Source organism: Acanthopagrus latus, chromosome 15 (genome assembly GCF_904848185.1).
Source record: "Acanthopagrus latus isolate v.2019 chromosome 15, fAcaLat1.1, whole genome shotgun sequence".
Lineage (NCBI taxonomy): Eukaryota > Metazoa > Chordata > Actinopteri > Spariformes > Sparidae > Acanthopagrus > Acanthopagrus latus.
The window spans coordinates 18291856-18306632 of NC_051053.1; the positions used below are offsets into that span (position 1 = coordinate 18291856).

General features: G+C 39.6%; 1 protein-coding gene across 7 annotated transcripts in view; it reads right to left on the reverse strand.

Moving 5' to 3' along the window:
* ccdc88ab (coiled-coil domain containing 88Ab) overlaps positions 1–14777 on the reverse strand; it is a 67012-nt gene that overhangs the window by 20345 nt on the left and 31890 nt on the right. For all 7 annotated transcript variants that reach the window (XR_005079229.1, XM_037123298.1, XM_037123301.1 and 4 more), the window contains exons 5-14: positions 13384–13442; positions 12615–12698; positions 12325–12465; positions 10976–11148; positions 5427–5508; positions 4702–4860; positions 3098–3244; positions 2795–2939; positions 2073–2251; positions 853–990 (exon numbers count right to left, since the gene is read on the reverse strand). Coding sequence is in view for 6 of the 7 variants with exons in the window: in XM_037123298.1 (XP_036979193.1) it covers positions 853–990; positions 2073–2251; positions 2795–2939; positions 3098–3244; positions 4702–4860; positions 5427–5508; positions 10976–11148; positions 12325–12465; positions 12615–12698; positions 13384–13442 (1307 nt within the window). In the remaining variant the exon portion in view is untranslated. The remainder of the gene's footprint in view (positions 1–852; positions 991–2072; positions 2252–2794; positions 2940–3097; positions 3245–4701; positions 4861–5426; positions 5509–10975; positions 11149–12324; positions 12466–12614; positions 12699–13383; positions 13443–14777) is intronic.

The window sequence follows — 14777 nt, forward strand, 5'->3', positions numbered from 1 at the left end:
GCCACAGAGTGCCAGAAATCTGTGTAGTCAATAAAACATAGTGGTAGTTCCACTTAATAGTTTTTCGAGCCAAAAGCAAATCAATTGCACAAAGATTGCTCTCAAGAAAAACTGTGTCAAGACTTGAGTAAATTGCACAGCTTAGTCATGTTCTTTTTTTCTCTGAGTTTCCTGGAACGAGAATCAATGCTGGTTTCGTAGATAGAGTAGAGGGTATGACGCACTGCCTTAAAGCCTTGTTTGTCTGACTGTGTTGGTCTATCTGACCATATGCTTGTCAATTATAGAGACATAAGGTAATGCTAACTCTATTATAAAACACATGAATGCTTAATGTTATTCTGACATAAGTCTGCCTCTGTAACATATTATATTCACTAAGCAGAAAATGTTCTGCCATCTTGAACACAACAGCTAAATTAAGGATGTAACATTCATCAAAAATGTGGCATACAAAAAATCATTACTTGATTGCTTGTATTTTATACATCAAAATATGTTCAATTGTCAGTAACAGCCCAGATTGAAAAAACTGTTTACCACCAGCATTTGACAAGTCTTTTGTGGATGCCCCTTTCATGCCCCAATTATGATAATGTCACCTGTTGCCAAATTACGTATATTCCTGTGGAATGTTTCAAACAGGTCTTTTGTTGCTCCTGTCCCAACTCGTTTGAAACGTGTTGCTGGCATTTAAATCCACAGAAGAGGATATTTACAAAATTTGGTGAGGTAAAACTTCATCCAAGCATCACAACGGTTTTAGAATTAGAGTTGTACAATTATGTGTTTTTTGGGGAAACATCCCACATTAAATCATTGTGTGTATGTTTGTGTGTGTGTGATGAGTACCTGTCTCTCAGAGTTTTCCCTCAGTGTTTCCAGAGTCTTTTCCAGTAAAGCCTTCTCCTTCATCAGGTCAGTACTGAGGGATTCGGCGCTGCGGAGAGACTCTCTGTCCGCTGTTAGTTCACTCTCCAGCTGCTCCAACTGCAAACAATCAAATAGTAAATAGTATTAAAAATAGTAATTTTCAAAATGTTTTTTTCCTTTTCAGTTATACATATCTCAATGCTCTGTAATTGTCCTGCATTGCATCCTATATTGCAGCATCAACACAGGATACCATGCAGTGAAGTTACCCAATAATTCACAGTCATGCAGAAGCTGGTGCAAATATTAATCCATGATATAAACATATAATACATCACCTCATTCTGTCACAACTCTGCACACAGAGCAACGCAAGCAATTATCCGCACACACACACAAACACACATATACTTTAAATGAGCATTCTGTTGTTTGAGTCTACCGGCAGCCGCATTCACATTTTAATGTGTTTTGGCTCTAGACCTCAAGTCACTCAGAAATAAATTTTCTCACTTTGGATTTTCTTTTTGTGAGAGAAAAACACAATTTCATGCTTTTTTTTTCAGAGGGCCAGGAGAGAGGCTTATATTTCTGAAAATAGCCGAGAGAGTTCTCTTAGCAAGGGGCGTTTGAGAGTCAAAGACTGGAAAAGAAAAGGCAATGCAGGGCTGCCTGGATTTACAGCTTTGCTTTCATCCTCCCATGCACCCCTCTCTATAGGCTCGTCTTCTTTCTCTTTTTTATTTCTCACTGACACTGTGTGAAAAGGCCTAAAGTCAAGTGTTAGGGTGATATACTATGGAGGAGGGTTGGTCCAATATGCTAATCGTGATGGTAACCCTGATGAGGGACAGAAAATTAAACTGCATTTCCAACACAGCCGGCAAAACAGCAATCGCTCTATACAAGTACCTATCTTTGAATACTAATACATCTCACAGAAATCAAAACACTTTTTTAGTTACTACTTGTACTAAAGCATATCCTTGCCAACAGATGGAAACTCTTTTACATAGCTAACATAACATTCTGCACAACCTTTTTAACATGCAGTATGAGTGCTTAAAAAAACAGATTTTCCCAGAAAATTGATGACTAATTAAATGAGAAACTATTGTATTTTAATCAAGAAGAACAGCCTACCAAACCCCTGACCCACAATCAATGAAAATCTCGTCAATACACAGTCCTTTGCTTACTTTCTGGGTCAGTTTCTGGTTTTCCAGGTTGACTTTGGACAGTTTTGCCACCTTGTCCTCACTGGCTGCACCTCTGAGCTCCTCCACAGTCTTCAGCAGGGTCTGGTTGTCTTTCTCGAGTTTCAACAGGCGGCTCGAGGTCAGCTCATTCACTTCCTCACCCAGAGATTTCTGAGGGGCTGAAACAAAAATATGAATCATTTAATAAATATTAACACATCTGTTTTGTTTCTGTTGTTGTAAAAAACACCAAACACCATTAAAAACAAATAATACTAATCAGTCCATAAAAAATAAATCCAAAGCCGAAGGGACCAACTCTGTAGGTCTTAAAGCTTTTGAAGTGCCATTTTAACAAACAACCACTCCCACATACACACACACAAAGTCTTTATCCAGATCCCTGGCTAGTTAAACCTCTTAACAGCTTTTATAATCCAAACACACAGATTATCCTCCAAGAGCCACTGAATATTAATTACAGGTCTTAACCAAGTGGAAGGAAAACCCAGTGGAGGCTGGCAAATGTAGATGGACCATAAGGATGAGACCAGTGCCAAGAGCCTATTAACCTAGTCTGTTGTCTGTCACCTTCAACCTGGTCAACTCAGGTGACTATCAGCAGCATGATAATTCAGCCTTTGCATTCAAGCTGCCAGTTAATAAACAAAGCTCTTCTTGTTCTCTGGCTTTAAAAAAAAAATAATCTTGGCTCCTCTTACCTTCGGCCAGTTCTGGTGTCTTAGAAAGTTGTTCCAGCTCCCATCCCAGGTGCAGGGACTCATCCATGCTCTGTTTCTGGGCCATCTCAAGCACAAGGTTCTCCTCTAACAGCTCCTCCATACGTTTACGGTCCATGTCCCGCTCCTGGAGATAACAGACTGTTAGACTAAGTGTTCAGATAACCATATCTTGAACACACAAGTCGTGCGACATCACCTCTCTAGCACTAACTCTTATCACACTTTGTTCAATCATCTCAGATCACTGAACTGGAGCAGTGATCCGTAAATCAATCATCTCACCATCTCCAGGTCATGGATCTTGGATTTGAGCTGCAGATTCTCTTTCTCCAGGAGGTGCAGTTTGTCAGAGCGAGTCCGGGTAGCATCAAGCTGCTCCTCCAACATGGCTTTAGTCTCCAACAGCACCTGGTTGTCCTCCTTCAGCTCCTATAGAAACCACCACATCAGCAAATAATACTAGTTTAACAACAAAACAAACACTGCAGCTAGCACAAACAGTTATTTGAAGATATCCTCCTCAGGACTTACTATCAATATCAGTACTAATACTAGAATGAGTAGTAAAGGTAACTGTATGCAGTGACAGGGTATAGTAGTAATACAGACATCATATAATTTTGGAAAGTTTTTTTTTATGTTTCAGCTCTCATTCTTGGAATTGTACTAAAGGGTAAAGGCAACCGTTTTTCCTCCTAATATATTGTCTGACTCTTAAACCATCTAAAACTAAATTTTTATTCTAATACATGCATTATTTATAATATTATCATAATATTATAATATTGGATATAATATTATCATTATGCATTCAATTATTTATCTATTACTACATTATTTATTCATTTTGCTGTTGTCTATACAGAATAAAAATAACAGTGTGACGGTTCACAACTACGGAAGCCCTAAACGGCCATACATTCAGATATTTCATTTCTTCTGTTTTCCCAAGATAACGGGATAATTATCTCAAGATAACAAAATTTTGCTTTCCCGAGATAACGGGATAATTATCTCGAGATAACAAAATTTTGCTTTCCCGAGATAACGAAATTTTGTTTTACCGAGATAACGGGATAACTATCTCGAGATAACGAAATTTTGTTTTCGTTTTTTGTTTTGTGTGTGTGTGTGTATGAGTCAGTCAAAATATTTTGACGCTTTCAAAATAAAAGTCCTGCATTTAGCGTCTAATATAATTAATGAAATAATAACCTGTCTTCAAAGAATATCACTGAACTAAATGAAAACAATTATCACATTAAAGGTAAAGGTACTAACTGAATGACTCATACACACACGCGCACACTCTTAATTATATCATTATCTCGGAAAACAAATGAAATTAACTCGTTATCACGGGAAAACGGAGGAAATAAAATATATGAACGCATGGCCGTTTGGGGCTTCCGTACACAACCTGCTCCGAATTATACAGTTTTTTTTTTTTACTCCTAACTAAAAGTCTTGAGTTTCTCTCTATAGGTGTATTTTGTATACATTTGTTGAATATGAGAGGTCTCAATTCATTCGTATAGTTTGGTTGTTCAAGATAATGAAATTCAGTTGGATTTTGTATTCAACCAGTTACAATTAATATCATAATAAAAAAACATGTCCTTGTTCTGTCTTAACAATCTAAATAACCGATTGCTCCATGTTATGCATCATGAGATTATGTAATAGTGACTTTTAAATTGGTGACATGTTGCTTGTGTGCTGTCCACAACATGGCCAATTTGAACTTAACTTATGAAGACTTGTTTTCAGTCGATTGCTACTTCTTTTGTTCAGCTACATGATGTGCAGGTATGAAAGGGCCATCCGTTAATAAATAGCATCTAATCAGCTTGAAGCGACGCTCTGTTTTTCGTGCACTTGTGTACCTCGACTCTGGCCTTGTAAAACTCAATATCATGAAGTCTCTCCTTATATCGGCTCAGCTCACTCTCCAGTTTGTCGACACGGATTGCCTTCTCTCTGAGTGCGTCCAGCTCGTCACGGTAGGCCCGAGCCGACCGAGCATCCGACAGCAACTGGTAGCTCTGCAAGTGTTGACAGCAAAACAGAGTGTGAATATAAGGGAATACAAGTACTCTAATGTTATTTTGCAAAAATAATCCTCAAGATCATATCTCTAAATGAGGAAATCCATGATCAAAGATGTAAACAGACATGCAATCATGGATCAAAAACTAGAGATTATTTTCCATGTGTTCAGTGACTCCGTAATCTTGTATGACTTGTAGATTACAGTTGAACAACTAACAGTCTTGTCTGTTACATACACAGATAAGAAACAGAGCGAACTCTGCAAACTATCAATTATCTTAACATAGAAACCTGCCCTCCATTCTCTGAACTCATCCACCTTGTTTATAGCATCCAGTCAGCCTGCCACCCACTCCAAATCAAAAGCCACGTGAGGCTGTTGCTAGGCTAAAGATAGCTCTAATAGCCCCTAATGAGCTAAGTCACTAGCTAGCTGATTAAAGCCTGGCAGAGCTGCAGAAACAAAGTACCTAGAAAGAAGAGAGAACAGAAGGTGAAGGGGGGATGAAGTCATATGAATGTCTGCGTGTGTGAGGGTTGCTGTGACTTGCAGCATTACCTCTTGCTGAAGCTTTTTGAGCTCCACTTCCATGTTCTCAAGCTCCTGTCTCGTGTCCAAAAGCTGCTCACTCTTCTCCTCCCTGAAAAAGAAAGAGAAAGGAGTTAAACAAAAAAAAGAAATGGGGAAAAGTCTGAGGAAATAACCTAGAAAGAGAAAGGACAGGCGGTAGAGAAATATACAGATTTCTCTGTACAAAATAAGCAACATGTACTTGTGTCTATTGTGGTATGATTAAAAGAAGCTATACATCGTAAATCATGTGCATAGTTTATTCTAAGTGTGCGTGCATCGATGTCTGTGTATCAATTTAGAGTATCAACACTGACATTCCTTTAGGGCTATTTCCATTTTGGAGTGTGCAGCTAAATCATTTAATGGTTGTTGCAACGTATTGACACAGTTGCAGAGAATGGCTCCTTTTACATAATATGCATGAATAGTCTCACTATCTTAACTTAAGTACTTTAGTTTCAGTTGCTTGTCATGTTTGTTTGCAACTGCATAGTGTTAATATTGTCAAATTAAAGAAAGAACTGAGGATTTTAAATGTATGAATTTCAGTTATTATTCTAATTTTACTTTTGGTGTCAGTACAAAGCCTGGGTCTTCAACAGGACAATATTTTTGATTTACTTTATTTTTTCCCAAAATGTATGTGTCTGAAAATACACATCAACATAAATCCAACATCTTATTAGCAAATGTCCAATCTTCTTGCACTCACTTCAGCAAGCTACCCTAACTGTATGCTAAATAACTGCGTGGCACCAATCCATAATGTCAATCAATTACAAGTCAACGAACTATGCATTACTAAAAACATCCATTTGCAGTATCCATTCTTTTATAGGCCGTGCTACATATTATTGTCCAAGAATCCTGGTCCAGAGCATTCTTCATTTAAAAACTGCGGTTTGCATTGGCACAGATCTTAGGTAACACCCAAATGAGCATAGGAGACCTTTGTTGGCAAGGTAGATAAATCAGCAACTCACACTGATTTCAAGGCGTCAATCAACCCACTAACCCATTTTCTTCAGTAAAAATAGAGTATTGTCTTTGTAGTGGTCAGGACACAATGTCCTTCCTGTGTCGAAATTCATCCACAAATAAACAAACTCCTCTTCTGGACATCACATTCAGCATAACACACAGTGTCAAACAGAGAGCAGAAAGACAGCAGTTATAAAACAACTTAAGAGATGACCCTGTGACTTCTTCAAGGGTAAACATATGCAAATCCACCCCTCAGGCTCAAATCCCTCATCTTTTATTATTATAGAGGAACTACAGCAACAAGTAAGATTAAAGGGGGTAGAAAGTTATACAGCTGGTTTTGCACGTCATACAAGGAATAACATTTCATTTCTCATTCTTTCACCCCCAGTGGCAGGGTCTTTCTATTTGATATCCAACACTCTCCTGTATCACTCTTTTAAGTGACAGCGAAATAGGGCATCCTGACATTTGTTGTCTGTTTCAGTTTGTGTGTGTGTGTGTGTGTGTGTGTGTGTGTGCAAATTCTCCAGGCTCCAACCACAGAGGGAGAATGTGTCACACTGCTTTGAAGGAAAAAGATGGCATTCCTGAGATGCTGTTCTTTGTGTGTGTGTGTGTGTGTGTGTGTGTGTGTGTGTGTGTGTGTGTGTGTGTGTGTGTGTGTGTCTGTGTGTGTGTGTGTGTGTGTGTCTGTGTGTGTGTGTGTGTGTGTTGCATAGAACTGCTCCACTGAACATCTGATGGCCTATATGATTACAGCTCTCTGGAGTCTCGGGGTGCATCTGAATAAGGCAAAGGCATTATTCTTTTCATGCTCGCCCATTTATCTTCCCCTTCCTGCCACAGCTAACGTTGTTTGGGAAGTTGGAGTCTATACGCAGGCAGGATATTTACCCATTTCTGTTTTTGTTTCATCAGTTAACTCCACCTCCTGCAATCCATCCCTTCCCTTCCCTTTCCCAAATCACAAACACCTGTCAACTCTACCATGGCAGATTAGCTCTGGGCTCATATTATGGATGCAGCTGCCTCGGCTGCTTATGTTAATGGTTTAACACGCAATGCATCTGCGCGAGCAGGGACAAACACTTGTGTTCACTGCTATATTTGAGAAAGTCAAGGAATGAAGGCAGTGTAATAAATGTCAAACTGGTGTCTTCCTTACACCTATCTGAATATTAATATTTGCCAAACTGTCCATCTTGACTCTATCAAAAAAAAAAGATCCTTGTCTTTCTGAGAACAAAACATATTAAGCTACAGTAAGACATGCTGCTGTAAGCTACTGAATAACACGCCAAAAGCAAATATATGACAATTTACTGGAAGTTGTTCACCTTTTTACACACAGTACGCCACACGTACTTAACTTTGGCGTACACAGTCAAACATTTTCCTCTTTACTATTAGCTATTGAAGCTACTACAAGGAGTTTTAAACTGATTATGAAACCATCTCAATTTAATACTAACGCTGCTATATGAACTATTACTATTTAGTTTTTCTCATTACCTGCCACCAGATCTGTGTGCAGACTACCTGTGTTTATATTTTCCCAGGCACAGTTACAGTGAGTATTACGTTAGCCAGTTAAAAAAATAATAATAATAAAGGCAGAGGGAGATTTTTCTTCAGACAATTTTATTTTTGACATTTTTGTGGATTTGATGGGGGAACCAAACAAAAGTTCCTTGTAGTAGCTTTATGGAACCGTAGATTTTGATTGGATCGATTAAAAAGTCAATAAACAGAAGAACAATATAAAACATGTCCTTGTACGTGTTGGATGAACAAGCAATACAACGCAGAGGAATGGTTTAAAATGCATTCAAACTAGAGTCTAGCACAAAATGTGCACATGAGGTTTGGGAGTAACTTATTGCGCGAAACATTCCTGCTTTCCACATGAATAAGTTAGTTATAATTTGTAGTAGTTAATGATTTACTGTCTTTCAAGCTGCATTGGCTGTTGACCCTAAACCCAAAGAATAATGATTTACCAATGCCGCACTTCTGTTTCTCATCAATTAACATGTTTTCAAAGAATGGAATGCTTGAAAATATGTAATCTTCCAGTTTTCCTAGATTAATAGGGTCAGATCCAAAGAACTCAACTAGTAAGTGCATTTTCTGTCTGGTGCCAATTTAAGAAGTACATCACCCCTTAAATAATGCAGTCTAATAAGGCAGTTTATGGCTAATACATGACTTTTAAAGGCAGATTAGTGGTAGAAGTACAAGACTTTTTTTTAGCCTGCAAACTGGGTTAAGACTCATTGAGGAACTGCAGCTGTAAAAAGGCTCCAAATGTGTTTCATAGGTATAAACTCAGTGCGTGTCTGGATGAGGAAAAATAACCAAGACGCAGTAGCTCTACCAGAGACATTAACAAACAGACCACTGTGAGAACACTGAACCAGACACACACACACACGACTCTGACCTGGGCTACTTCAGATACACACACACACCAGACCACACAGCAGACACACATATCTAGCCTACATTTGTATGCAAAGACTGTATCTGTGCATGTACTTGTAAACGGGCACATCAGACATATTCCTCTTTTTCAGTAAACAAGAAACTGCAATCATGTGACCAGTCTTAAAGTTCTTTTCGTCCTTTGTCTAGCCAATCACGTGACAATCCTTTTCTATACAGACACCACAGCAACAAGTAAATAATACTATAGCAACCAACAAACAAAACAACTCCTTGGCCTTTCGGGTGTTGTTCTGTAGCTCTATTTATGTCTACTGAAGAAATCTCATAATGTAGGTCAAGGAAGTATAAGAGAGTCGTCTACAGTGATGGATGTCAGACTTTTCAGCATGAGAACAACAATGGACGAAGGAGAGGATGCTTTTCACTCTTTTCATGTGACCAAGGAGAGGGTGACCTGCAATCCATTCTGAGCGACAACCAGTTGTTAAAGAACCATAATTTTTCCATTTAGCCCTTACACAGTCCAGAGTCTATGTGGCAAAAGAGACAGAACAATATCTCCAAAACCAGAATTATACAGCATTCAAATATGACCTCGAGTTTTAACCGAAGCATGATGACTTGTTTGAAAAGAAAGAACAGGCAAGCTTGCATTCATTTGTGAAATGGCAGATGGTTTTGGTGTGTTGAATGTTTTGAGCAGTTCTGACAAAACTCTTACATAATATTGCAGGAGTAGCAATCATTTTAATGCTGCTATGGTGATGAATGGAGTTCTAGTCTGGATATCAAAGCCATTCATGCGCGCAGATGATTCCCTTGAAGTGGGAACTACACGTCGTCTGAGACAGTCACTGAAGTCTAATCCAAGATTAGTTTCAGTGGAGACTTAATCTTGAAAACGTGTTGAAAATTGGACAGCCGATGATGTATTCAACACCTCTTCCCCTTCTTACAACAAAACAGTTCCTGTCAAAGCATTCAGTATCGACTCCGACCCCATGACGTCAGCCAGCCTGTTAAATTAGATGTTGTGTTTGTGCTACATTTAAATACTTCCTCTTATCAGAAGGTGATGCTTTTCTTCTAACTGATTTGTGCTGTTGACCATTAAGCCTTTGTGTGGCAAGGGATTATAGCACTTTAAAAAGGAAGCTCTATTATTCATAGGCAGAGTTTAAAAGCCCTCTCCAAGGTTTGTGAGGATGTGTGTGTGTTTGTGTGGTGCAGTGTGTCATCACAGCAGTCTGGCCTTATGTGAGTAATAGAGATGTAGGGAGGAACTGGATCACTCTTCCTCTCTGCATAGTCATTGTTGTTTTCTCAGCTTTATGTTCGAGGCTTCAATATAGTCCCAATAACTACTTAACCACAGAAGGCTGACCACTCTGAGCGTACCACTTCGAAGCCTTCTTGCCGTGTTAACATTGTTTAATTAAAAAGGATGTAACCAGTAAACAACATCCAATAAATAAAACTGTGCCAAAAATGGGGACATTGCCACAGCTTAAAGGTTAAGAGGTCAGCTACAAACTGCAACCTCCCTGAGGCTTTTATTTAATTCCTCCCTCGCCCTCGATTCATCTCCCCACTTTTGCTGACTAATAGAGGCATAAAAACTGAATTAATAATGCCAAAAACATGGACCTAAAGAAAAAGGACCTGACATCATTATCATGAACTAGACAATGAATCTAAGACTATAAGTTCCCAGTTAAAAAAACCAAAAATTGGGGGCGCCGCATAGCTCGGTTGGTAGCGTGGTGACCCATGTGCTGAGGCTCTGCAGCGGACCCGGGTTCAACTCCTGGCGCGGGTCCCTTTGCTGCCTGTCACTCCCCCTCTCTTACCCTGTTTCCTGTCACATTCTTAAGCTTTCCTACCAATAAAGCCAGAAAAGACCAAAAGAAATATAAAAAAAAAAAAAAAAATGGAAGAACTGTTGCAAACAATATTAGCATTTATTGTTACCATTTAGCTCCAGCAAATGATCTTTCTGTATGTAGCTCTAAACTGAAATGTTTTTGTTTTTCTACATTCTGTCCTGTTTGCTCAGTTCCCTTAATTATTCATGAAGTTGATAAAACCGTGGCACTCACAGTTCCTGTCGAAGGCGTCTGATCTTGGCCTTGGCGTCAGCCAACTCGACAGAGAGATGCTGTCGGCTTTCGGTCCTCCTCATACTTGGGGAGTCACCGGGAGACTGGGTCGGACAGGGAGCCAAGGGAGACAGCTGCACACAGTCTCTCTCCTGGGTTAATTCCACTATGGTCTGGATTGAAAGAGGCAAGAAGAGAGTGGAGAGAGTGAGACTTCTAGCTGTGCAGATGAGACTGAGAGCACATTAATAGAAGTTAGGATGAGGGAGTAGAGCTGCAACAGTTAGTCGATACTTTGTTGCCAGGTATTTTGATAACTGATTAGCCCTTTAAATATTAATTCAAACAAAAATGTCAAACATTTGCTGGTTACTGCTTCTAAAATTTAAGTGTTAGTAAATGAGTCTTTGTTTTTTGAACTGTTGTTGGACAAAAGAAGATCACTTTGGACTCTGGGAAATTGGTACAAGACTAACAATTAAAGATGCAATATGTAAGAATTTTAGTTGAAAACACTAAAAAATGTAATTTAATTGATGAAAGGAATGTGAATGAACAGTTCTGACATTATAACCTTTATGTATGCATTGCCTAACAAAGATATATACTGATGTTAGCATGCTAACCAGTTAGCCCAACTTGGTCCAATCTAAAGCTAGTGTTGTAAACACCAACATTCAATTGGACTAGCATGGTCTGAAGCAAAGAGGGAGGGAGTAGATCCATGGTTTCACCCAGATTCCCCACTACCCAAAACTAGAACACAGACATAAGGGCAAAAAGTACATCCACAGTCCCACACACAGCCTATTTTGATCTAGTGCCCGTGACAGGAAATGGGATTTTAATTGAGAGCGGCTGGACTACACAGTGATAATCTGGAGGCTATTAGAAACCCTGACACACACACAAAACACACACAAAAGATCAACTATATCAGTTGTGGGTATCTGCACCCTATGGGTTGGAAACTCATTTAATGACGCATTTATTCAAAGTAAAACACACACGCGCGCACACGCACACACACCCTCCATCCATGACACAGTTAACAGTTCAACCCTTCCTTCCTGAAGCTGCTCTTTTGTGGTAACAGCAAAGAAGGGAAAAGTTTCCACATAGCCTTACTAGAAACAGCCCATAAGTTTCATGAGCAAAATTTGGTTCCTTGAACTATAACAGACATCAACATACGACAACCTTCCCCCACACCCACAGAAAGAGAAAAGAAAATTACTTCCCTAGTTGTGCGTTGCTCTGCCCTGTTTACTGTACATGTTTAATATTGTTTGGCTTTTGCTGCCCTAGGAAGGAAATCTACATTAACACAAACAGAGACTTCATATTACCTCCAGCTGTGTGTCCCTCTCATCCACCAGGTGTTTGAGGTGGAAAGCCAGGTTTCTGGAGAGACCATCCAGGTCTTCAGGAGGCATTTCCCCACTTTCCAACCACTGCAGGTCTACTACGTTCTCCTGATTATGAGTCACCTAAAATCACATTAATTACACCATCAGTAACAAGATTTCGCTAGGTGATGTAGAGGAAAAAGACTGTTGTTAAAAAATGCATTCAAGGAGGTGTAAGACACTAATTATCTTGATTCTCTCTAGTTTTGTTGACTATGGAGGAGATTTACCTCTTGGATGTGGGATGCTATGGCAGCTTTGGTGTCAAAGTCCAGAGTCTGGATTCGCTCAATGTACTCTTCCTTCATCTCACACTGTAAACAGATGGGGGTGGAAGGAAAGAGAAGAGATTTTTGAGATGTTAAAGAGGTAGTTGGGTGGGGTCAACTGGAGGTTAGCAGACCAACACTTCAGACACAAGGCAGAAGCTGAATTGATATACAGGTTTCAGGAAGCAGTATTTAGGAAAGTAGTTCAGTCTTCAAACAAAATTTATCGTCTGGATCAGACAAAGATAATTTTCCTCTCTTGCAGGCTGAAGACGAGATTAAAACAAGAATGTGTACAAAGATAAAGGCTTTTTTATACTTTGATAATTCTAACTGAGCACCTTTGAATTTGCTAATTCAAAGTGGAGAAGTAGTATGCAACTACAGTTACTTCATGGTAAAACAATAGACGCTGTGAAAGGTCAGCACTCTTGTTGGAAATGCAATGAGTAATAACTGAATGGGGCTTTGTTGCGAGACAGGAAAGGTCTGCTATGGCACTCATGACACGGCATTAGCTGCACGAGAGAGTTGGAGTTGGTTCATTTTATCAAAGGAAGCAAAAAGCTGTAATCAAGGAAGGATGGACCCGAATGGAAAATAAGATGTCTGGTTTGGGAATTAAATTACTACAAGAAGACCAATGAAAGCAATGAAGATTTCAGCAGCTAGCTCAGTTGAGGACTTGCGCAAAACAGGACACATCAAGTGGATTAAACTGTGCTCTTACCTGGACAGCACAGCCTAGTAGCAGCAGCAACAGTTTTTTCATCTCTTCCAGACCTTGCTCTAAAGGAAAAAAAAAACAAAAAAAACACAGAGTATTAGGACAACAGCCAAACCACTTCAAATATGTCTGCTTAAGACACCAAACAAAATATCACAAATCACACAAACAATTTGCAACTATTCTCATTCGGTTTTGTTTCAGTCTTGTCTGCCATTCAGTTCAACCCACATTTGCGGTATAAAGTGGAGTTAAAAACACTTGGGGGGTGACAGATATATTGTATTGATAGATTTTTTTACTGATGGCGGTGGCAACGATGGCCTTGAGCGCTTCACCTCTGGTGATTGATGTAGGGTGGTTACTGATGAATCATGTCATGTCATAGCAGGTGTTTTATTACCAGATGGGGTTTTACTCATCTCTCACCACTCTGGCACATGCTTAAATTTATTCTCCTATAAAACAAAACAAATCAAGATTTAGTGGGTGCCACATTTGCCTTTCTTTAAGGGAGCAAAAAATATTCCATCAAGCCCACATTTACTTCCAATTAACTAAATTCTTATGTTGTTACAGTTTCTAATAAAACCCCTTCCTCTAGTAACAGTGCCACAATGTTTTCCACAGCGCTGTGAGCTGGCAGGACGAGCTTCCAGTGCTCTTCCACATGTCAGGACATATTGTCAGAAACTGCTGAAACCCACAAGCAGCTGCCAGCATGCTCAACAGGCCTGAGCTCATCTGTGGGATTTGGGAACAGCAAACCAGGTGGTTTGTGTGTGTGTGTGTGTGTGTGTGTGTGTGTGTGTGTGTGTGTGTGTGTGTGTGTGTGTGTGTGTGTGTGTGTGTGTGTGTGTGTGTGTGTGCGCGCGCGTGTGTGCGTGCGCACGCGCATTAAACTGACTAAGTGGTATGGTATACGCAAGATGTAAGCATCTGTGTCTATGTCTGTGTTAGGACTGAGTGTTTGCCCTATTTGGAATAGGGTGTGTGTGTGTGTGTGTCTGTGTGTGATAAGCCAGCTCATCATGTGGCCCAGGGGGTAGTGAGTGCTAACACTGTCCGGCTCAAATAATAATAAATCCAGATTAGTGAGAGCATGTTTAGGGTGGTCTGTTTGCTGCTCAGTTTAATGGGCCAATCATCACAGCAGGACAACTAAATAGCGGGCACACAGATAGACAATTATGATCTATGACTAGACCATTTGTGGGACTTTCCCAAACTGTTTAAATGAAATCAAATTTGATGAATAAAACCACTTCTTGCAAATTAACCTCAGAAATCTTCCCCAAAAATGATTATGCTGGAGAAAGAGACCGATTGTCAGTGTGAAGCAATTTAGAAATTTAGAGAATTTAGAGAGCGACAACCAGACCAAGCAGTTCCTTTGG